The 21831-nt window shown below is 46.4% G+C and overlaps 2 protein-coding genes and 1 long non-coding RNA gene across 8 annotated transcripts in view; 2 read left to right on the plus strand and 1 right to left on the minus strand.

The window, feature by feature from the left end:
* KHNYN (KH and NYN domain containing) overlaps positions 1-8168 on the plus strand; it is a 9157-nt gene extending 989 nt beyond the window's left edge. Inside the window, exons 2-8 of the mRNA XM_011971018.1 lie at positions 486-703; positions 1220-2367; positions 2479-2609; positions 2693-2789; positions 5822-5929; positions 6135-6236; positions 6792-8168. Of these exons, the coding sequence (XP_011826408.1) occupies positions 486-703; positions 1220-2367; positions 2479-2609; positions 2693-2789; positions 5822-5929; positions 6135-6236; positions 6792-7041 (2054 nt within the window). The 3' untranslated portion in view covers positions 7042-8168. The remainder of the gene's footprint in view (positions 1-485; positions 704-1219; positions 2368-2478; positions 2610-2692; positions 2790-5821; positions 5930-6134; positions 6237-6791) is intronic.
* Positions 8169-9541: 1373 nt separating this feature from the next.
* On the minus strand, positions 9542-12673 carry SDR39U1 (short chain dehydrogenase/reductase family 39U, member 1). Of its 6 annotated transcripts, XM_011971012.1 has the most exons (6): positions 12522-12571; positions 12113-12219; positions 11955-12037; positions 11469-11590; positions 10572-10715; positions 9542-10268 (listed from the first exon to the last, which is right to left on the minus strand). In XM_011971012.1, the coding sequence occupies exons 1-6, from the start codon at positions 12535-12537 to the stop codon at positions 9859-9861; spliced, it is 882 nt and encodes a 293-aa protein (XP_011826402.1). In that variant the 5' UTR covers positions 12538-12571; the 3' UTR covers positions 9542-9858. The 6 variants fall into 6 exon arrangements, with proteins under 6 accessions (XP_011826402.1, XP_011826404.1, XP_011826406.1 ...); XM_011971014.1 differs by lacking the exons at positions 11469-11590; positions 12522-12571 and adding an exon at positions 12586-12673; XM_011971016.1 differs by lacking the exon at positions 11469-11590 and having other exon boundaries at positions 12522-12535.
* A 47-nt stretch (positions 12674-12720) lies between these two features.
* LOC105532746 overlaps positions 12721-21831 on the plus strand; it is a 51547-nt gene continuing 42436 nt past the window's right edge. Inside the window, exons 1-2 of the long non-coding RNA XR_001005040.1 lie at positions 12721-12908; positions 13728-15009. This is a non-coding gene — a long non-coding RNA (uncharacterized LOC105532746). The remainder of the gene's footprint in view (positions 12909-13727; positions 15010-21831) is intronic.

Genomic DNA, 21831 nt, shown 5'->3' on the forward strand with positions numbered 1-21831 from the left:
CCGGCCCCTGGGCCCTGGGCGGTGCTCGTGGCGTGACGGAGAGGGGCAGCGGACGGCTGGGGGAGGGGTGGGAGTGGCTTGAACCTTGGAAATGGCAGACCAGGGCCCCCAGAGGACAGCCTAGTTCAAACCCCTGCTGAGGATTCGTCTTTAAGAAGCTGCAGAGTCCCCCAGGAGACTCCTTCTGGCCTCCAGGCCGAGAGCTGAAGCCCCCCACCCTTCTTGCTCAGGACTGTGGTCTTCGTTTTCCAAAGCCCAGACGCCCACCCTCGATAGACAGCCTTGTTTACCGGGACTTCCTCTCCGGAAAGGCCTGCATGACATACTCCCACCCTACCTCCAGTGGACTCAGATGCTTGTCACCTACTGGGGCTGTTTACCAGAGCCTTAACTAGGTGCGACCTGTTGATAGCTGGTGTAGTCCCACAAACCAGGATTTGGATTGAGGGTGCAGTGAGGCTCTGAGCTGCCTTCTTCCCTTCCAGAGCTGGGGGCAGCAGCCATGCCTACCTGGGAGGCCCGCCCCGCGTCCCCAGACCGCTTTGCGGTGTCTGCGGAGGCTGAGAACAAGGTTCGGGAACAGCAGCCTCATGTGGAACGCATCTTCAGCGTGGGGGTGAGTGTCCTTCCGAAGGACTGTCCGGACAACCCCCACATCTGGCTGCAGCTGGAGGGCCCTAAGGAAAACGCCAGCAGAGCCAAGGTGAACTCTTTCTCTCCCCCATCCCTCCAGGCACCAAGGACGCTTTCCCCCGGGGCGGAGGAGAGCAGGGAAGAGGAGGGGCCTGGGGAGGATCTCGACTTCTTGGTTGTCTCACTGGCAACCTCAGTGCCCCTGAGTTTTGAGGGACTTTCCAACTCTATATTTGTTTTCAGTTTCAGCTTAATTTCTTCTGTGATAGCCCAGGCTCGCAAAAATCATTCTGTGCTCTTTGGTAGAGTAGAGAGATCTGGCTGAACAAGTTGGCCCCACCAAGGAATGCACTGTGAGGTGGGAGGCTGGGCCCCATTGCTTCCTTTGGGATTAGGCTGGGGTTCCATGATGGCTCAGTTTTGTGATAGAAGTCTCAGTTTCCTTATTTCTAAAATGGGAATAACATCATGTGGATACTTCAGACATCCTGGAGCTCAGGAGCGAGCAAGGAGCCAGGAGAGGTGACCCAGGCCAGTTAGGATTCCAGCAGTTTACTTTTCCTGACCTTCCCTTCCTCCCAACCAGGAGTACCTGAAGGGCCTCTGCAGCCCAGAACTGCAGGATGAAATCCATTACCCGCCCAAACTGCACTGCATCTTTCTGGGAGCCCAGGGCTTCTTCCTTGACTGTCTGGCCTGGAGCACATCAGCCCATCTGGTGCCCAGGGCGCCCGGCACACTGATGATCAGTGGCCTGACTGAGGCTTTTGTCATGGCTCAGAGCCGGGTAGAAGAGCTGACAGAGCGGCTGAGCTGGGACTTCACGCCGGGACCATCTTCCGGAGCCTCTCAGTGTACTGGAGTGCTGAGAGACTTCTCTGCCCTGCTGCAGTCGCCGGGGGATGCCCATAGAGAGGCTCTGCTGCAGTTGCCCCTGGCTGTCCAGGAGGAGCTGCTGAGTCTGGTGCAGGAGGCGTCCAGTGGGCAGGGGCCAGGAGCGCTGGCTTCTTGGGAGGGGCGGAGCTCAGGCTTGCTCCGTGCTCAGTGCCAAGAAGAGAGAGCTCCCCCTAGTGACGGCAGGGAGTCCCTGGACACTGGATCTGTGGGACCCAGAGATTCCAGGGGAGCAAGGGGAGACAATTATGCTGTGGAAAAGGAGGGAGGGAAACAGGGTGGTCCCAGGGAGATGGATTTGGGGTGGAAGGAATTGCCTGGGGAAGAGGCCTGGGAGAGAGAAGTGGCCCTCAGGCCACAGTCAGTGGGTGGAGGGTTAAGGGAGTCAGCACCCCTGAAAGGGAAGGCCCTGGGGAAGGAGGAGGTAACTCAAGGAGGAGGAGGGGTCTGTGTCCACCGTGAGCCTCCCGGTGCCCATGGCTCCTGTCACAGGGCAGCTCAGTCCCGAGGAGCCTCCCTCCTCCAGCGGCTCCACAATGGGAATGCTTCTCCTCCAAGGGTGCCCAGCCCTCCGCCTGCACCAGAACCCCCATGGCACTGTGGAGACCGGGGTGACTGGGGAGACCGGGGAGATGGTGGGGACAGGGGAGACAAGCAGCAGGGCGTGGCACGGGGTCGGGGGCCTCAATGGAAACGAGGTGCCCGAGGGGGCAACTTGGTGACTGGCACACAGCGTTTCAAGGAGGCCCTGCAGGATCCTTTCACACTGTGCCTTGCCAATGTGCCTGGCCAGCCAGACCTCCGCCATATTGTCATTGACGGCAGCAACGTGGCCATGGTGTGAGTACCTGGTGGGGCTGAGGGCCTAGGGGAGGGAGGATATGTCCTGAGGGGCTGGCATTGTAGCCAGGGTGCCAAGCCCCTCCTCTGGCCGACCCCCTCCCACTGCAGGCATGGCCTTCAGCACTACTTCTCCAGCCGGGGCATTGCCATTGCTGTGCAGTACTTCTGGGACCGTGGCCACCGTGACATAACTGTCTTTGTGCCTCAGTGGCGCTTCAGTAAGGATTCCAAAGTCAGAGGTGAGTTGGGCCTGGTCTTCAGTGTCCCAGGGTAGGCTCTGTTTCCACCTTGAGGAGAACCCTATTATGTTCTTTTTTAATAGAGAGTCACTTCCTGCAAAAGCTGTATTCCCTCAGCCTGCTCTCCCTCACACCCTCACGAGTCATGGATGGCAAGAGGATCTCCTCCTATGATGACAGGTACTTGCTCCTCTCCTGGCCCCAGGCTTGATATTCAAGGAGCCGTGTGGAAGATTGAGGGAGAGGGAAAAGCTCCTGGTGGTTTACACTTTCCAAGCCTTGGTGGTGGGTAAGGGCCAGTTACTCCTCTGTGTGCCTTACGATCGGGTAGGTAAACCTGCCCTGCAGGTGTGATGAGATGAACTGTAGACAACCATGTTTGCCTATTCATCATTCATCAAACAAAATGATACCTCATATTTGTATAGTGCCTTACTGTCTAGAAAATACTGGTTTAGTGGAAAGGTGGGAAAGCTGGTTACATAAATAGCTGACACGATGTCTTCTTATAACCTGAATTTCCAAACATGCAGAGAAACTTCCCTAACATTCTGGAGAAACCAGAGTAAAGATCAAAATAACAAGTAAAATGAAGAAACAACCCACGAATAATAGGACTGTACAAAACATGGTATAATAGAAGGATCACTGGATTTAGAATTGGAAGATCTGAATTTGAGCCTCATGTAGCACTACTCATTGACTTTGACTGTGCAACTTTTCTTAGTGAATTAACCTCTTTGTCTCAGGGTCCTCCTCCATTCATTTACCCTCCTTGTGAATATACGAAAAAGATGAGGTATGTGCTTGCCTTGCTCAAGGTGCTGGGCAAGAGTACAGTGACGTTCCTTCGTAACTTTGCACAGACCTACTCAAGTGTAGCAGTGGGTATATCTCCAATCTACAGTTGTGGAGACAGAGCGTCAGAATGGTTACCTGTCTTAGCAAAGGGAAATTAGACCTCAAAGCTGCCAGATGGTTTTAATGAAAATACAAGGCACATTTCTACCATAGTCTGCATAGGTGGTGTGAGAAATGAGCAGATTTTAGAGAGCCAAGTTAAAAATTTTACAAGTTCTTTATTCTCTAGGGCATTATTCAGTTTTTAAAAATAGTTTCCAAACCATAGTGATATATACTTTGTCTTTTCAAACACTTACCTTCTATTCCTTAACAAGTAAATGGTATTCTACAAAAAAGCAGTTTACTTTCTCCCAATGTTATTCTATTTATGTCTAGATTTCACAGATTACCCAAGATATGGAACCTTCTTTCCACACCTGCATTGAAACAGAATTGAAACTGAAGATTGAGTTCGTTTTAATGAATGTTAAAGGCATGTGTCTGCCCAGTTGTGTGGGACCTGGTTGGCAGATAACATAATATAAATTGGGAATTTGCCCAATAACAGTGAATAAACACAGTGGTGCACAGCATAGGCATACTGAATGAATGTTGCTGAACAACATACTGTGTAATGCGATCATAGTAAAATATGCTTAACTGGAAAATACCGTTTGCATACCATAAGTGTACCATATACTTTTTGTTTTTGTTTTTTTGAGACAGAGCCTTGCTCTGTCCGCATACTGGAGTGCAGTGGCATGATTTCGGCTCACTGCAACCTCCGCCTTCTGGGTTCAAGTGATTCCCCTACCTCAGCCTCCCGAGTAGCTGGGACTTCAGGTGCATGCCACTATGCCTGGCTAATTTTTAGCATTTTAGTAGAGATGGGGTTTCACCATGTTGGCCAGGGTGGTCTTGATTTCCTGACCTCATGATCCGCCCACGTCAGCCTCCCAAAGTGCTGGGATTACAGGCGTGAGCCACCAAGTCCGGCCAAGTGTACCATAGACATTTGTATGTCATTCTCTGAATTTGTTTCCCAGACAGAAGCTCAGAGCCTGATATCTGTCACATCTAATCCTGACTCCAAGTTCCCCCTATACCACACTATCTTTCAAATACTGACTGCTCACTTAGTACTAGGTGCATGGCCTGCAGGAGGAGGTGGGAACACTGGGAACAAGATCTGATTCTTGACTAGAGAGCTGAAAGAAACCATAAACCAAACACTACAGGAATGCGCCCTTCTGGCTGGGGTTTTGTGGGAAAGGAGAGATTTGTGAGTTTTTGTGTTGAGAAGACTGGGATGGTTGGGATCTCTTGGTTTCTAAATCTGTTAAAAAGACCACCACCCACCACCTCATGAGTCCTATCCTGTCTTGTGGAATCAGAATTACTGAAGTGGAGCCCAGGCATTTTTTTTAAAAGTTCCCTTGGTGATTCTTTTCCTTAGCAAGTCTTGGGAAGTGCCTTCCAGATAGAGGAAGTAGTTGGAGAAATATGGAAGTCAGCATAAGACATATGTGGAGAGCAGAGTGTAATCTGATTATTGATTTTAGCTGGAGTTGGGAGTGGATTAGGGAATATTGGGAGAGAGAAGGCTGTAAGGGTGATTTGAGCTGGCCTGTAGAAGGCCTTAGCTGCCAGGCCTGGGCGTGTAGACTTTATTTGGTAAATAAAGGGCAAGTGTGGGAGAGTTTTGTGTAGGGGATAAGCATGCTTTCTTGTGGCAGGGCAGGGGAGACTTGAGGGTGGGTGAGTGGTCAGAGGTGGGGACCCCCTTGTTGGGAAGTGATGCATGATCTCAGTTGCAGTATTTGAATTACTAGGGTGCTAATGGTGGTCCTGGGAAGGAAGGGAGCAGAGCACAAAGGCTTTTCAAAGGAAGGGCATGTTGGATTTGCGAGGGATTGGTTGGGCAGGGTGGAAGACAGTCAGAGCTAGATCTTACTGTTCACTAATGTGGCACAAAGTTTTGGGTAAAGGACTATGGTGAGCAGATAGGATACTACTGGGAGACCACCTTGGATTCATCTTTGTTTCCTCTCTAGCCCATGGCACTTATATCTAGTCAGTTGCCTGTAGCTGGGTCAAGTGAGGTAGGGGGCCAGATCTCCATCATCAGAAGTGACTCATGGGAGTCAGTAAAACTTCTGGGGTTGGGGCCTTGGAGAGTCTCAAATGGTTGCTGTGGTTTTTCCTTTTATTTTTATAGATTTGGGGGATACCAGTACAGTTTTGCTACATGGATATAATGCATAGTGGTGAAGTCTAGGCTTTTAATGTAACCATGATCCAAATAGTGAACATTGTACCCAGTAGGTAATTTTTCAACCCTCCCTTGGTTGCTGTGGTTTTGGAGACAGGTTCATGGTGAAGCTGGCTGAAGAGACAGATGGGATAATTGTCTCCAATGACCAGTTCCGGGACCTGGCGGAGGAGTCTGAGAAGTGGATGGCAATCATCAGAGAACGGTGAGGGAGCCCTCCTGCTGAGAATTGGGCACAGATGCAGATGTTTTTCTAAAGCCAGCTCTGCTCTGGCCATGGGGTGAAAACTCTGGGAAGCACGTGAAGTTTTCTTGAAGGATGGAGCCAGCAGCTTCTGGTGATACTGGTCTCAGTCGTCTGGGAAGTGGGCCAGGGCCCCCTCTGTGACCACATATCTTTCGCCATCCAGCCTGCTGCCCTTTACCTTTGTGGGAAACCTCTTCATGGTACCTGATGACCCACTGGGACGAAACGGCCCCACCCTGGATGAATTTCTGAAGAAGCCAGCCAGGTAATCCTTCCCCTAGACTACTTGCAGGCAGCCCCCCCCACCCCTGGCCCTCTCTCAGCAGGCCCAGAGACTTGGGTGGAAGTGTGATATCAGTTTGAGCAAAATTAAGTGTGATCTTAATTTTGCAGTGGTTTGAGTTGCCTTGGCCTTTATAAGCTTCCCAGGGGATCCTGACATAGAACCTCCTTGCTGGTAGGGAAACACCTGCTTCCTGTTTCTCTTAATCAGCATGTTTGATGGAGTTATTTGGAAAACGGTTGCTTATACTGAGATCCAGTTGTATTCAGCATGCCTTCTACTGACCATTACATAAGTGATTCATTTAGGACTAGAACTACATCATAATAGTGGCAGAGTTCACCCTGGTTCCAAAAGAACGGCCCAGCTCCCCTTCAGAAGTGGGTTGATACTGCCACTCAGTGGTCAGCTTCAGGAACTTCAGGGTTTCTCCCCCAAAGCCAAGAATAGGCAGGACAATTAAGAGAGGGGTAGCCCACTAAGATCTAATTTCCCCCCAGGATGCTCATCAGCTCTTTTTGGTCTGTTTCTTCCTAGGACACAAGGGTCTTCTAAGGCTCAGCATCCTTCCAGGGGCTTTGCAGAACATGGTAAACAGCAGCACGGGAGAGAAGAGGAAAAAGGTAGTGGTGGCATTCGGAAGACCCGGGAAACAGAGCGGCTCCGGCGGCAGCTGCTGGAGGTGTTTTGGGGTCAGGATCACAAGGTGGACTTCATCCTGCAGCGGGAGCCATACTGCCGGGACATTAACCAACTGTCTGAGGCCCTGCTCAGTCTTAACTTTTGAGCCTCACCTGCTTGAGTGGTTGCCGCCCCGTCAGCTCCAGCCGCCTCCAGCTCAGCCCTTTCTGTGAGAGTCCCTCTGCTGCTCACACTCTGATCCAGAGGCACCCTGAGTTGATGCTTTGGATCAGGGAAGCCACTTTGGGACAGGTCCATAAAGTGACCTGATCTTACCGAGTGAGGACCTCAGCCAGCTCTCAAGAGGTTCTGCTCAGCCTTAACTTCTCAACTTTGCCTTTAGCACAGGGTTTCTGTAGGGAGTAGGGGCTGCTGGAGAGGATTAGTTCTGGACACTGAGACTGTTGGCTCCACCTCCAAGCTGAGCTGGGGTGGAGGGCAGGGTGGGCGGGAACTGACAGGAAGTTAAGCTGTTCCTCTCTCTGGCTGCTGCTGTGGATGGCCAGAGGACAGGATACTCCCTGGCTGAGCTCCTGGGAGTGTGGAAGGAGACGCTGGGCCCTGGAAGGGCCGCAGCGTTATGTGGATGGGGCCACGATAGGATGGAGTGAGCTAGTGAAGAAGGCAGAGGGAGACTTGGCTTCTGGTCTCAGCTATGCCTGTTTGTGATTGAGTTGCTTGGGCTTTACTTCCGCCTACAAATCAGTGGTAAAAATACCTGTTGGGAGGAGAAATGAGAACATAGAGGAAACCTTCTTGGAGAAAAGGTGCTTGGACCAAGTCTCAGGTGTGTCTGCCTGTGGCTGCACAGGCTCTCTAACCAAAACCTCACTTTCAGAGAGATGTGGGTCCTTTGTCTTCAGGGTCCACACCCTAGATTTTAACACTGCATTCTCACTATAACATGCCCTATAATGGCTGCATCCCTTTTGAGCAACCTCCAAAATCCACATTTATACAATAGGTAAATTAGGGATGACTGCATTATCAGAATACTCTCAGGGTTCCTATAAATGGCAGCTCTCCTGTTGTATTCAAGTGTTTGTTTACAGACTAACAAATTTGTTGGCAAATCCCTGGTTAGATGCACTTGCTGGTGTTGAGATGAACACATCGATTTTTCACCAAATCGATGAAGCCATGCTCTGCAATGACAATATTAATGTGATCCAACCCTAACATTTTCTCTATGGAAGATATATGTTGCATAAAGTGAGGCACACTTCTGCTTTATGTATGTGTGTATGGGGATGGGAAGACTTAACGGAAGTTGAACCAGTTGGTTCTAGATGAACCAATTATCTGGAAAATGAAATAACCAGAGTTGGAAGGCACTTGACTGGCCACCAGACCAACTCTGCTGTCACTAACATGCTCTCTCCACCCTGATTCCTACAGGTCATTGCCCTCGGTCTGCTTGAAGTCCTCCTGTGCCAGGGAATTTACTATCTCCAAGGTAGCACATTCCCTGTGTAGACGGTATTAATCAGTACTCCTTCCTTTAGTGCAGCCTAAAGTATGCTTTTCTGTTACGTCTACCTTTGAGGCTGGTCATACCCCCAGGAACAATACAGAGCCAGTCAACTTCCTGGAATCCAAGACCAGATAAAGAAGTAGGACAGGTGCCCCTGGATTCTGTTCTATGTGGGCCCTGTGGTGAGTCTCTGGATAAGATCTTTTCCAGGCCGTGACTTTTGCCTCCCTCTGAATGGCACAGGGAGTTGAATACTGCATGGAGAATGTAATGATGATGGGGAGGGTCCTTGGGTCCTTGTGTCCTCACCCCTCCCTTTTTGGTGATTTACACCACTGTACCATACTGACCCAGGCTGGGGGCAGGTGTGTTGGAGATAGGCTGGTCAAGGAGGTGACAGTGATTCAGAGATAACCCAGAGGTCCCTGAGAAGAAGAGACTGGTTAATATGGCCTGAACCGGTGGCTGGGGGAACTGTGTCTGATCAAGTTATGGCAGATGTCACAGCTTTAGGTAGGTAAAAAGGGTCTTAGATGAAAACTTGGGAGGTTTTTTTTTTTTTCCGGATAGGGTTGTTTATAGTTCTTGATTGGTATCTTGCCCTTTTCACTTTCAGTGATGGTGGGTGTACAGTAGACCAAAAGTATCTTCTGCCCTTTTGTGCTAATGGTGCTGGTTGACGTGAGTGGCCCCAGTCAGATGAGAGGCAAGTCCTAAGCTTCTTATAGACAGGGATGTTGGCTTTGTTCTGCTGCAGCCTGATAAACTGGGACCACTGTGTGGTTAGTAATGCACTTGCCATTTGGTGACACAGACTGAAGTCTATCCTACACCTGGGCCTCACCTTTTCCTCTACTGGCATTCTAATGGCACTCTGACAGCATCCAGGGTGACTACAGGGCCCACTGGAAATAGATCATCATTCTGTCTTCTAGTGCCTACCTTTATCATAACCAGATGTCCCAAACTTGTGACAAGCTCTTTTGGCAACTGAAGGACCAAGAAGGGAGAGGGTGATGAGAGAGACTGCCCATTATAACTTTCAAAACCCCGTCTTGGGGGAAGAATCATCTAGGGTGACATTCCTTGAAGTAAATCGTAGGCGAATCTAGGCCAGAGAGATGAGCCAAGGTTAGTAAGATAATTTATCTTTATTGCCTAAACTGCAGAGCATTCTCTACACAGCATAAAGGAGAAGTGGGGCAGCTGCAGGACATGTAGAGAAACCCAACTGGGAAATCTTGCAAGGAGTTGAAAAGATTAATGTCCCAACCTGATGAGATTACAGCCTTGAGACAATAAGGTGGAGCAACAGAACAATGGGAAAGAGGACTGGGGGAGAAATCTAAGAACCAGATGGCTTCAGCTCTCTAGAGGAGCTGAGCCTATTCATAGTGCCTAACCTGGAAGCCTATGAGGGACAGGCCTCAGGCCCTTGCCATGACCTACTTAGGCTACAATTTCCTTTAAGGCAGCCCCTAGCTCTGGGAAGGAGTACTGGTAGCCAGTAGCCAGTGTTCGCCGTGGGATCACCTTCTGGCCCTCCAGCAGCATGATGGCACGCTCTCGCCCAAAGACAGCTTGCACTATAGTGCTGGGGACAGGGATGAAGGCTCGGTGGCCCAGGGCAGCACCCAAGGCCTGGGCAAACTCAGCATTAGTGGCGGAGGATGGAGCCACTCCATTCAGGACCCCGTGCACGTGGTTTGCTTCAAGAGCATGGGTCAGGATTCCTGCCAGGTCCCCGATGTGTATCCAGGGGAAGAATTGGTGGCCTGAGCCGATGGGGCCCCCCAGGCCCAGCCGAAAGGGCAGCAGCATGTGGCTGATGGCACCACCCCCACGGCCCAGTACAACCCCTACAGCAGGCAAGAGGGAAGGTACAGAGGTCCTCTCAGCCTTGAAGCAGCCCCACTGCTCCTCCTGGTTTCTGTTTCCCCTTCCTCACTCTCCCCATGCTGACTTGGCTCTGTAACAGAAGTGAGCAGTATGGCTCTCTAAGACTTCATACCTTCTCATCTGCAGGTTGGCTAGAAGTGGTAGCATCCTCTCACTCTGTAATCTCAGCTCTCCTAATCCTATCAGCTCTCCTAATCCCATCACTTCCCCAGCCCAAAGAAGACATTCCAACCCTGTCTGATACCCAGGCCCCTGTTTCTCACCCGAGCGCACCACCACCTGGCGTGTAGAATCTCCAGGAAGCCTGGCTGCAGCTTCCCATTTGGTTACGAGGTTGGAGAAAAAGTCAAAGTCCCCTCCTGGGCTGTCTTCATCATACTCCGCAGTCCGACTGGGCTGGTAGTAAGCTGCCGGTGGAACACACTCATTTGCCCTGGGTGTCCTTGGTCCTGCCTGGCTCTCTGTAGTGGAGGCTTCCCTTGGCCTCACCTTCTTTGGCCCTTAGGATCTCCCCATTTGGAGACAGAGCCATTTGGATATTTTCCCCTTGAACTTTTCCAGGACCTGAAGTGTTCCTTCCCTGGAGGAACTCTGGTTGCAGGGCTAAACTTAGAGGCTGCTAGAGTGTAGTGGTTAAGAACAGGAACTTGGGTACCAGGCTGCCTGAGTTTTAATCAGCTCCCTCATTTTTAACTCTGTGACTTGATGCAAGTTACTTAACCTCTCTGTATAGAATTTTCACATCTTTAAAATGGGAATAATAGTACCTACCTCATAGGGTTGTTGTAAGGAATAAATGATAGTAAGCATAAAACACTTCAAATAGTGGCTGGTGTGTGCATTATAATTGTTTGCAATTACTTGGTCCCAGAGGTGACCAGGAACTCTGTTCCTAAAGAACTATGGTGTGAGGAGTAAGGGACTTTGGAATAGGTGGACTTTTCCCTGGCACTAAGAGTGATGCCACTCCTCACTCTTTTTCAGGATCTCAGTTTCTTAGTGAAAGTACACAAAGGTTAGGAGAAACATGCATGGATCAAGGGCCTAGGAAGTCATTTTGCCTGGAAAAAACCAGTGCTTGGGTGTGTGCACAGCTACAGAGGTCTGAGTTACCCCCTTCCCATGGCTAATATGAGGGGCTGGTGATTTAGGGGGCATACCTACACCTGTGACTAAGACCCAGGCCTTGGGGGGTTGTGGGGCTTTGGTGATGGCTTTAGCCAGCAATTGGGTGGTATCTAGGCGGCTGCGGAGAACCTCTTTTTGGAAGGTTTCATTCCATCTGCAGGAGAAACATGGGAAATAAAAAGCCACTAAATACATAGGTGCACATATCCCTCTCTCTATCTTTTCCTGGGAACTATTTCATACCCATTTCTAGTAAAGCCCTGAATTTTGGCTTAACAGAAACAGTCAACGTCTCTTGTAGAGGGAAAGGGCATACATTTTCTGGGCATCCTGAGTTATACCTGAGGACTTAAGCCAATTGGCTGACTGGGTGGAGAAGTGGAGCAGAATGAGTAGTCTGGGATATCGGTTTAGTTCAGAATCTGGGAGCTCCATTACCCTTAGCTCACAGGTTCTCATCAGTGGTACACTCTCCTCCCTGTGCTCTAGTGGGTATCAGCTTTAGGGCCCAGGCTGACCTTCGGAGAGGGTTGAGGATGTTCTCTCCGGCCAGGTTGACGGCGGCATCGCAGCTCGGCAGCCCAGATGCAGCCAGCTCATCCTGTTGGAGAAAGCACACAGTGCCCCTGCACCGCCCAACTCTGCCCTCCCACCCGCTTCCAGAGGATGGACTTACCCACGTGATCCGGCCGGGCCCGGGCTGTCGGGAGACCAAGGTCACTTCGTGGCCTCTGGCGTTCAGCAGCTGGCTTAGGGCTGTCCCAATGAAGCCAGTCCCGCCACCTGATCGGAAAATACAAATTGCTTATATTCCCGGGGAGTCGGGGTGGGGACGCCTTTCGTCCCCGCTGTGGCCCCCCTCTTCCGGCGCCAGCCCATCTGACACCAGACTGCTCCCCACTTCTCCCCCTCCCCGCGATGCAGAGGTGACACAGGTCACAGGGATTAGGGAGATTCGGCTTCTCGGGCTAGGCGGCCAAGGCCAGGTTACCAGTGCACTAGACAGTGCCCTCCCGGAAGCGGATTCCCAGCGCTCAATCTCCGACTAAGCCCGCCCGGCACTCTCCCTTTCTGCAGTCCCTCACCCACAAGCACACGCATAGCGACTAGCACCTAACGCGCCTGCGTAAGGTTTAGAGTTTGCCTCACTTCAAACGCGACCAGGACCTCTCTGCGCATGTCCCTTTCGGGAAGCGGGTTCCAATCGAGGTCGCAACCCTGTGCGTGGCCTTTCTCGGCGACCCGGAAAAGCTTGTAAATATAGGCTGTGTGTTTCTCTAGCAAGCGAGGTGGGAGGGATTAGACCGATGGACCCAGAAAAGGCGGAGGAGGGAAGGTTTTAGTGTAGAAAACCAGCCAAACCAAACTCAACCAACAAAACCCTTCACTTAAAACCCGAAGCTACCCAGACCTCAGAATTCTGGATATCTATTAAGTTGGCGGGTCAGTAATGCAAGAGAACCCTTCCACCGGTAGTCTGGATTTCTTTCCACTCGGCCAGTTTTTTCTTCTCTCTCTTCCTGCTGGCTCCTTTCTATCCGCATTTAAACATTCCAAAGGTCCCCTCATATTAAAATAACTCTTCTCCAGACCTGTTTTTCCTCTAGCTATTATTATTATTATTATTTTTGCCTCCATAGCCAAACTTCCCAAAAGTGTGTTTGCCATTTTCTACTTCTTTCTTCACTCCTATAGGGTTTGTGCCTTTATCATTCATTTCCTCACTCTCCAAGAACATGTTTCCCATGTGTCAACAAATCTAATCCCTAGTTTTCAGTTAGTTTTCTTGACCTGTCTGTATCATTGGGCAACTGCTGATTCCTTCCTCTCTTTGAAAATGTTTGGCCTCGGTGAAAGACATTCTCTTCTGGGTCTTTCTCCTACCTTTTTTCAGTCTCTGATGCTTGCTCCACCTCTGCTAAGTTCTTAAAATATTGGTATTCCTCAGAGCTGGGTCCTAGGACCTTCTCTTCCCACTCTGCACTTTACGCCAGGGATCTATGCCTTGAATTCAGTTACCAGGCTTTAACAGAAGACATCCCAAATCTCCTATGCAACTCGGATCTCTCATCTGAGCTCCTAACCCCTATAAAAACCTTTCAGTACACATCTCTTCTTGGACATCCGAAACCCTATTGATTTTAAATACTGAATCTCTCCCAGGTTTATCTAAGAGGAGTCTTTGAAAAGTTCATGGAAAATGTGTATTATGCTAAAAACTACATAGGGTTCCAAATTTTTTTACACCAAAATAAACTTGTATTGACTTGTTATATAACATGTCTGAACAGGATCTGAGGCACTAAGAAGGCTAAGACAGTTTGAAAAGAGCCCCTATTAAAGCAATCTGAATTCTGTGAAAATTGAAGCAAGAACAAACACGGAATTTGTGGTGAAGAACGATGAAATTGATGCTTTATGAAAAATTTATGAGGACAATGCCCCAAATAAATCAGCAGTCTACAAATGCATAACTCATTTTAAGAAACGAGGAGATGTCCAAGCATGGTGGCTCATGCCTGTAATCCCAGTACTTTGGGAGGATTATGCACGAGGCTCTCTCAAGTCCAGGAGTTTGAGACCAGCCTGGGTAACATGGCAAGACCTTATCTGTACTAAAAATTTAAAAATTAGCCAGGTGTGGTGGTGCACACATGTAGTCCCAGTGTCTTGGGAGGCTGAGGCAGGAGGATTGCTTAAGCCCAGTAGTTCAAGATTGCAGTGAGCTATGATTGAGCCACTGTGGTCCAGCCTGGGCAACAGAGTGAGACCCCATCTCAACAAAATGGGGAGGAGATGATGTTGAAGATATAGATAGTGGCAGAGTATCCACATCACTTTGTGAGGAAAAAAATTCATCTTGTTTGTGCCCTAATTGAAGAGAACAGCAGAAACAATAGCCAACACAAGAAACATCTCAATTGGTTCAGTTTACACAATTCTGACTGAAAAATTACAGTGGAGTAAACTTTCCACTTGATGGGTGACAAAACTGTTGTACTCAGATCTGCTACAGATAAGAGCAGAGCTTTCAGTGGAAAGTTTAAACAAGTGGGGTCAAGATCCTTGATATGGCTTTGTGATCTCACCCAAATCTCATCTTTAATTGTAATCCCCAGCTATTGAGGGAAAGACCTGGTGGGAGGTGATTGGATCATCGGGGCAGTTTCCCCCATGCTGTCTTCATGATAGTGAGGGTGTTCCCATGAGATCTGATGGTTTTATAAACAGCAGTCTCCTCTGGGCTTTTCACTCACTCTTTCCTACCACCATGTGAAGAAGGGCTTTGCTTCCCCTTTGCCTTCCACCATGATTTTAAGTTTCCTGAGGCCTCCTGAGACATGCAGAACCGTGACTCAATTAAACCTATTTTGTTTATAAATTACTCAGTCCCCAGCAGTTCTTTATAGCAGTGTGAAAACAGACTAATACAATCCTGAAGCATTTCATCAAAGAATTGTAACAGGAGATGAAACATGGCTTCACCAGTATGATCCTGAAGAAAAAGCACAAGCAAAGCAATGGCTATCAAGAGGAGGAAGTCAAAACAAAGCAGACCAGTCAAGAGCAAAGGTAGTGGCAACAGTTTTTTTGGGATACTCAAGGTATTTTTCTTGTTGACTTTGTGGAGGACCAAAGAATGATAACATTAATTTGCCTATTGAGAGTGTTTTGAGAAAGTTAGCCAAAGCTTTAGCAGAAAAACACCTGAGAAAGCTTCACCAGACAGTTCTTCTCCACTGCGACAATGCTTCTGCTCATGTATCTCATCAAACAAGAACAATTTTGTTAGTGTTTCAATGGGAAATCATTAGGCATCCACCTGATTTGGCCCCTTCTGACTTCTTTTTGTTTCCTAATCTTAAAAACATCTGTCAAGGGCACACAGTTTTCTTCAGTTAATAATGTAAAAAGTACTGTTTTGACATGGTTAAGTCTCCAGGACTCTCAGTTCTTTAGGGTGTACTAAATGGCTGGTGTCATTTCTTACAAAAGTGTCTTGAACTTGGTGGAATTTATGTTGAGAAATAAAGTTTATATTTTATATTTTTTATCTTTTAATTCATTTTTTCCACAAACATTTTGAAATTTCCTCATATTCCCTCTGTCTCTGCCATCACAATCCTCTTATGAGTTATTCTGTCTTGTGTAAATATCTGCAATAGTCTCCTAGTAGGTCTTCCTGCTTTTGCATGTTTCTCCTCTCCAAACTATTTCACACATTGCAAGCTGAGTGACCTTTGAAAACCATATGAGGGGAACATTATAGTGGCATGTATAGTTTAAAAAACTCCCAGTTTAAAATTCCTGGATATGCTGGATAAAATTAAACATACCTCTGTTTAAATGTGTTGCCGGCCAGGCGCGGTGGCTCAAGCCTGTAATCCCAGCACTTTGGGAGGCCGAGACGGGCGGATCACGAGGTCAGGAGATCGAGACCATCCTGGCTAACACGGTGAAACCCCGTCTCTACTAAAAAATACAAAAAACTAGCCGGGCGAGGTGGCGGGCGCCTGTAGTCCCAGCTACTCGGGAGGCTGAGGCAGGAGAATGGTCTAAACCTGGGAGGCGGAGCTTGCAGTGAGCTGAGATCCGGCCACTGCACCCCAGCCTGGGCGACAGAGCAAGACTCTGTCTCAAAAAAAAAAAAAAAAAAAAAAAAATGTGTTGCCAAGTTAGCTAGAAAAATAAAAAAATCCCAGAGGCCAAAAAATGAAATGTGTCTTGGGACTGAGGTTATGATAAAGATTATTTGCTTGGCCAAACTTTAGTCAGGCTTCTGAACCTTTTAGGCTTATTTGTACACCTCTTTGTAAAATCCAGTTTTCGCAAAGAGCCTTGCTAAGTCAGTTTAGCAAGAACCCCCTCACCTTTGATATCTGATCATTCTCAATCTCTGATCAGGCCCCTCATCCTTCACCATCCCCTGGGTGATGTCTGATCACCTTGGCCTATCTTCACATGAATCTCATTAGTTTGTGTTAGCCAGAATCCCTCTTACCCTTGATATTTTTCTCTTATTTATTGTTCATCTACAGAGTTGAGCCCAATCTCTCCCACTGCAAGACCACATTGTAGTGGTACCTATACTTATTGTGATGGAAAATCTTCCTTACCTCACTTTATGAAATGTCACTGAATAATTGTCTTTAACAGGTGTTTTGTGGCTTTTAATTTCAGTAACCAAGAGGCTTGGGTGGCAGGAAACAATGCCTGAGATTGAAGCAAATTTGGAACTGAGACCCCTGCATAAAGCCCTTGGACTGTGTTCTCAGAGAAAAAGTAAACTTTAAAAGTCCACCTGGTATCAAAGAACATGGCTTGGAAACTTGTTTCTCTAGGCTTTGCTCTTGTCTAGGATTGGTTGTAAAAAAAAATTACTATTCTCTGAGAAGTTTTATCTGTTTTCCTGTCCTCCATCATATTTGTGGTTTGAATTAATTGTTACCTACTTGGCCTAGGAGGCTCTAACCCAATAATTTAAATTAAATGTCACAGATAGAAGACATAAATCTTCACTTGGTTTGGTTTCACAGGATTTCAACAGATAAAGTCCTGTCAAACAGAAACATACAATCCAAAATTACAAAACACACAAATAAACAAAGCACTCTGAAGAAGTGTCAAAACAACAACAACAACAACAACAACAACAAACAGCAGAATTAGACAATCAAGGATTTAAAATGTTAGAATTTAGAGATATAGAATATAAATTACTAAGTTTCAAATGTTTAAGAAAGAAAAGAAATTAAAAACATGAGAAAGGGACAAGATGCTATCAAAAAATACCAGCAGAATTGATAAAGAACCAACCTGAACTTTGAAAAATTAAAATGTGACGATTCAAATTTTTTTATTATACTTTAAGTTCTGGGGTACATGACCACAACGTGCAGGTTTGTTACATATGTGTACATGTGCCATGTTGGTGTGCTGCACCCATTAACTCATCATTTACATTAGGTATTCCTTCTAATGCTATCCCTCCCCCCTCCCCCCACTCCACGACAGGCCCTGGTGTGTGATGTTCCCCACCTTGTGTCCAAGTGTTCTCATTGTTCAATTCCCACCTATGAGTGAGAACATATGGTGTTTGGTTTTCTGTCCTTGTGGTAGTTTGCTCAGAATGATGGTTTTCAGCTTCATCCATGTCCCTACAAAGGACATGAACTCACCCTTTTTTATGGCTGCATAGTATTCCATGGTGTATATGTGCCACATTTTCTTTCTTTTTTTGGGGGGATGGAGTCTCACACTGTCGCCCAGGCTGGAGTGCAGTGGCGCGATCTCGGCTCACTGCAAGCTCTGTCCCCTGGGCTCATGCCATTCTCCTGCCTCAGCCTCCCGTGTAGCTGGGACTACAGGCACCCGCCACCATGCCTGGCTAAAGGGGTTATTGTATTTTTAGTAGAGACAGCATTTCACCGTGTTAGCCAGGATGGTCTTGATCTCCTGACCTCATGATCTGCCCGTCTCAGCTTCCCAAAGTGCTGGGATTACAGGCAGGAGCCACCGTGCCGGCCATGCCACATTTTCTTAATCCAGTCTATTGTTGATGGACATTTGGGTTGGTTCCAAGTTTTTGCTATTGTGAATAGTGCTGCAATAAACATATGTGTGCATGTGTCTTTATAGTAGCATGATTTATAATCCTTTGGGTATATACCCAGTAATGGGATGACTGGGTCAAATGGTATTTCTGGTTCTAGATCCTTGAGGAATCACCACACTGTCTTCTACAATGATTGAACTAGTTTACACTCCCACTAACAGTGTAAAAGTGTTCCTATTTCTCCACATCCTCTCCAGCACCTGTTGTTTCCTGACTTTTTAATGTTTGCCATTCTAACTGGTGTGAGATGGTATCTCATTGTGGTTTTGATTTGCATTTCTCTTATGGCCAGTGATGAGCATTTTTTCATGTGTCTGTTGGCTGTATGAATGTCTTCTTTTGAGAAGCGTCTGTTTATATCCTTTGCCCACTTTTTGATGGGGTTGTTTTTTTTCTTGTAAATTTGTTTTAGTTCTTTGTAGATTCTGGTGTCCCAGAAGAGAGGAGTCAGAGAAGAGGACAGAGAAAATATTTGATGAAACAATAGCTGATTGTTTTCTAGAATTAAAGAAAGATATGAATCCTCAGATTCAGTAAACAAAATGAGTTTCAAGTAGGATAAATAAAAACAAAACTATACCTAGTTTCATCATAGTAAAACTAGAAAAAGAGAGTTATTAAAAGTAGTCAGAAAGAAGACAGATTATCTATAAAGAAATGCCCTTTTTTTTTTTTTTTGAGATGGAGTCTCTCTGTTGCTCAGGGTGGAGTGCAGTGGCAGGATCTCAGCTCACTGCAACCTCCACCTCCTGGATTCAAGCGATTCTCCTGCCTCAGCTTCCTGAGTACCTGGGATTATGGGCGTGTGCCACCACAGCCAGCTAATTTTTATATTTTTAGTAGAGATGGGTTTTGCCATGTTGGCCAGTATGGTCTCCAACTCCTGACCTCAATTGGCCCACCCACCTCGGCCTTCCAAAGTGCTGAGATTACAGGCATGAGCTACTGTGCCCGACCTAAGAAATGACAATTAGAAAGACACCTGACACCTCAGCTGCAACAACACAATCTAGTGGAATAATATCTCAAGCGTGAACAGAAAATAATTACCAACCTAGAACTGCTTATCAACAAATTATTCAAGAGTGAAGGTGTTGAGACCAGCTGGGTCGTGGAGACCCTAACCCAGGGGGCGCTAGAGGAATTAAAGACACACAGAAATAGTGGGAAATCAGGGGTCTCACAGCCTTCAGAGCTGAGAGCCCTGAACAGATATTTACCCTCATATTTATTGACAGCAAGCCAGTGATAAGCATTGTTTCTATAGATTATAGATTTACTAAAAGTATTCCTTATGGGAAACAAAGGGATGGGCCGAAACAAAGGGATGGGCTCTGGCTAGTTATCTGGCTAGTTATGCAGCAGGAACATGTCCTTAAGGCACAGATCACTCATGCTGTTTTTTGTGGTTTAGGAATGCCTTTAAGAGGTTTTCTGCCCTGGGTGGGCCAGGGGTTCCTTGCCCTTATTCCGGTAAACCCACAACCTGCAGCATGGGTGTCATGGCCCTCACGAACAGTTTATGACCAGATTTGGAAGGCTGTTCCCAACATGAAGGTAAAACAAGGATACTTTTTAGACAAGCAAAAACTGAGAGCATTTGCCATCATCAGACTTAATATACTTTGTCAGGAAAAAAGAAAATGATCTCAAAAGGAAAATGTAAGATACAGGAAAATAGTGATCAATGGAATTGATAAAGTTGATAAATATAAATATTTACTATGTTAAGCAACAACAATAATGTTTAATTTGTGGGTAAAAATTAAAAATATTAGTCACAAGTAATAGGTAGTAAGAGAAATATTTGACTGGAGTTGAATTGTTATGAAAAATATAGCAATACTGAATAATGTTAAACTTTGTTAAACGTAAATTTAAAAAGGCTAAATCTTGCGTATTAGAAGTAAAGTGTGCACTTCTAAATCAGTTGAGGGAAACAATTGAATAAGATAATCTAATCAATTTAAAAGTTACCAGGAAAAGATAAAAAGAGGATGCTTAGGAAAAACTAGAAAGGCCAAAATAAGATAATAGAAATAATCAGTAACCATAATAAATTTAAATGGAGTAAGAAATTAAATTAACTAGATGTAACTGGAATTACAAATTTCAAGAGAAGTGAATCTCACAACTATAATGTTAAACAAAAAAGAAGTTGCAGAAAAGTACCTACAATGTAATGCTATTTACCTAGAGATTAAAAGTATGCAAATTAATACTTTTTTTAAATTGAGGGGCTAAATATATTTGTAGTTAAAGTAAAAAGAAATGCAAGGGAATGATGATGATAATAGTACTGTGATCAGGGAGGAGTACCCAGGGAAATTTAACTTCTCATTTCTTAGGCTATATTCATTTTATCTTTTGTATATCTGAAATATTTCACAATATGCAAAAATGTGTAGTGGATTTAAGATGTGCTGTCATATTTCAGATGTATAGAAAGATAACTATTTTCTGTAATTGAATAGAACTTGCTCATAAACATTTCTCCTTGGAAGTGGTATAAACTTAAACTCACCCAACAAAGTTAATTATCATTTCTAGTTTAAAACTTCTCATATACTCAATTTTCTTTGGGTAAATTCTTAGTCTTTCAGCGTGCCTTGTCCCTTTTCTCCTTTCCTTCTCCTAGCTAGACATCCGGGTGTAGCAGGCCCTTTGGCAGGCACTATTATGTAGTCCTCAGTGCCTGCTTGGAAGGGTCTCATCTCCTTTGGCCTTTGGATCTTGCCTGCTGAGGTCGGCTAAGGTGCAATTGGTTAGGCCAGACCTCTGGGCAGTATTTTGGTCACTGCTTCTGATACCCATGGCTCTTGCCTTGATATCAGGTTCCACAGCATCTGCTGGAGGATGAAGAAACACTTGGCTTGCCCCTGGCCAACAGAATGGAATGCATGGGCCTTGCTGAGTGTCCCCTCAGGCTCATCTCTTGGTAATTTTTCACAGTCATTACTGCTCAATCACTTTATTGTGATCTAGCTCTGAGTCAGTTACATGTTGCTGTTAACAAATTATCTCAAAACTTAGTGGTTTGAAACAACAATAGTGTTTATTATCTTATATGGTCTTGTGGGTTAGGAATATGGTAGCAGTTTAGCTCGGTGATTGTGGGGTGTGGCTCAGGGTCTCTCCTGAGGTTATGCTCGAGATATCACCTAGGGCTGCAATCATCTGAAGACTGGGGCTGGAAGATCCTCTTTCAAGAAGGCTCATACACACTGTTGCAGTAGGCTTCATTCCTTGCTGATTGTTTCTTGCCATGTGGACCTCTTCACATTGCTGCTTGAGTATCCTTATGACATGGCAGCTGGCTTCCCTGGAGTGAGTGATTCAAGAGAGTGAGAATGAGGAGAAAGCTTCAATACCTTTAATGACTAATCTAATCTCAGTGTAACATACAGTTACTTTTATCACAATCTATTTGTTAGATGTGAGTCACTGAGTCCAAGGGGAGAGAAATTTAGCTCTAAAACTTTTAAAGGGAAGAGAGTCAAATAATTTGTTCACACATTTTAAAACCAACACAAGCTCTGTGTTGAATTTAGGGCGGCTTCTCTGAGATCCTTGCAGACTCTCTCAGTTGTGCCTGGGAATTGTGGTACAATCCCTGTTATTTTCAGATGCCTGTTTTACCTCTCTAGGTTTTCAAGCATCTCTCCTTACCTCCCTAGCTAGGCTCCTTCTCAGAGGGTTCAGGCAGCGTTTATAATCTAGTTATGTTCTCTCCAAATCTTTTAGCTCCTTCTCTAAGCCCAGGGAAAGCTAGGTAATGG

This window comes from Mandrillus leucophaeus, unplaced genomic scaffold (assembly GCF_000951045.1).
Source record: "Mandrillus leucophaeus isolate KB7577 unplaced genomic scaffold, Mleu.le_1.0 Scaffold980, whole genome shotgun sequence".
Classification (NCBI taxonomy): domain Eukaryota; kingdom Metazoa; phylum Chordata; class Mammalia; order Primates; family Cercopithecidae; genus Mandrillus; species Mandrillus leucophaeus.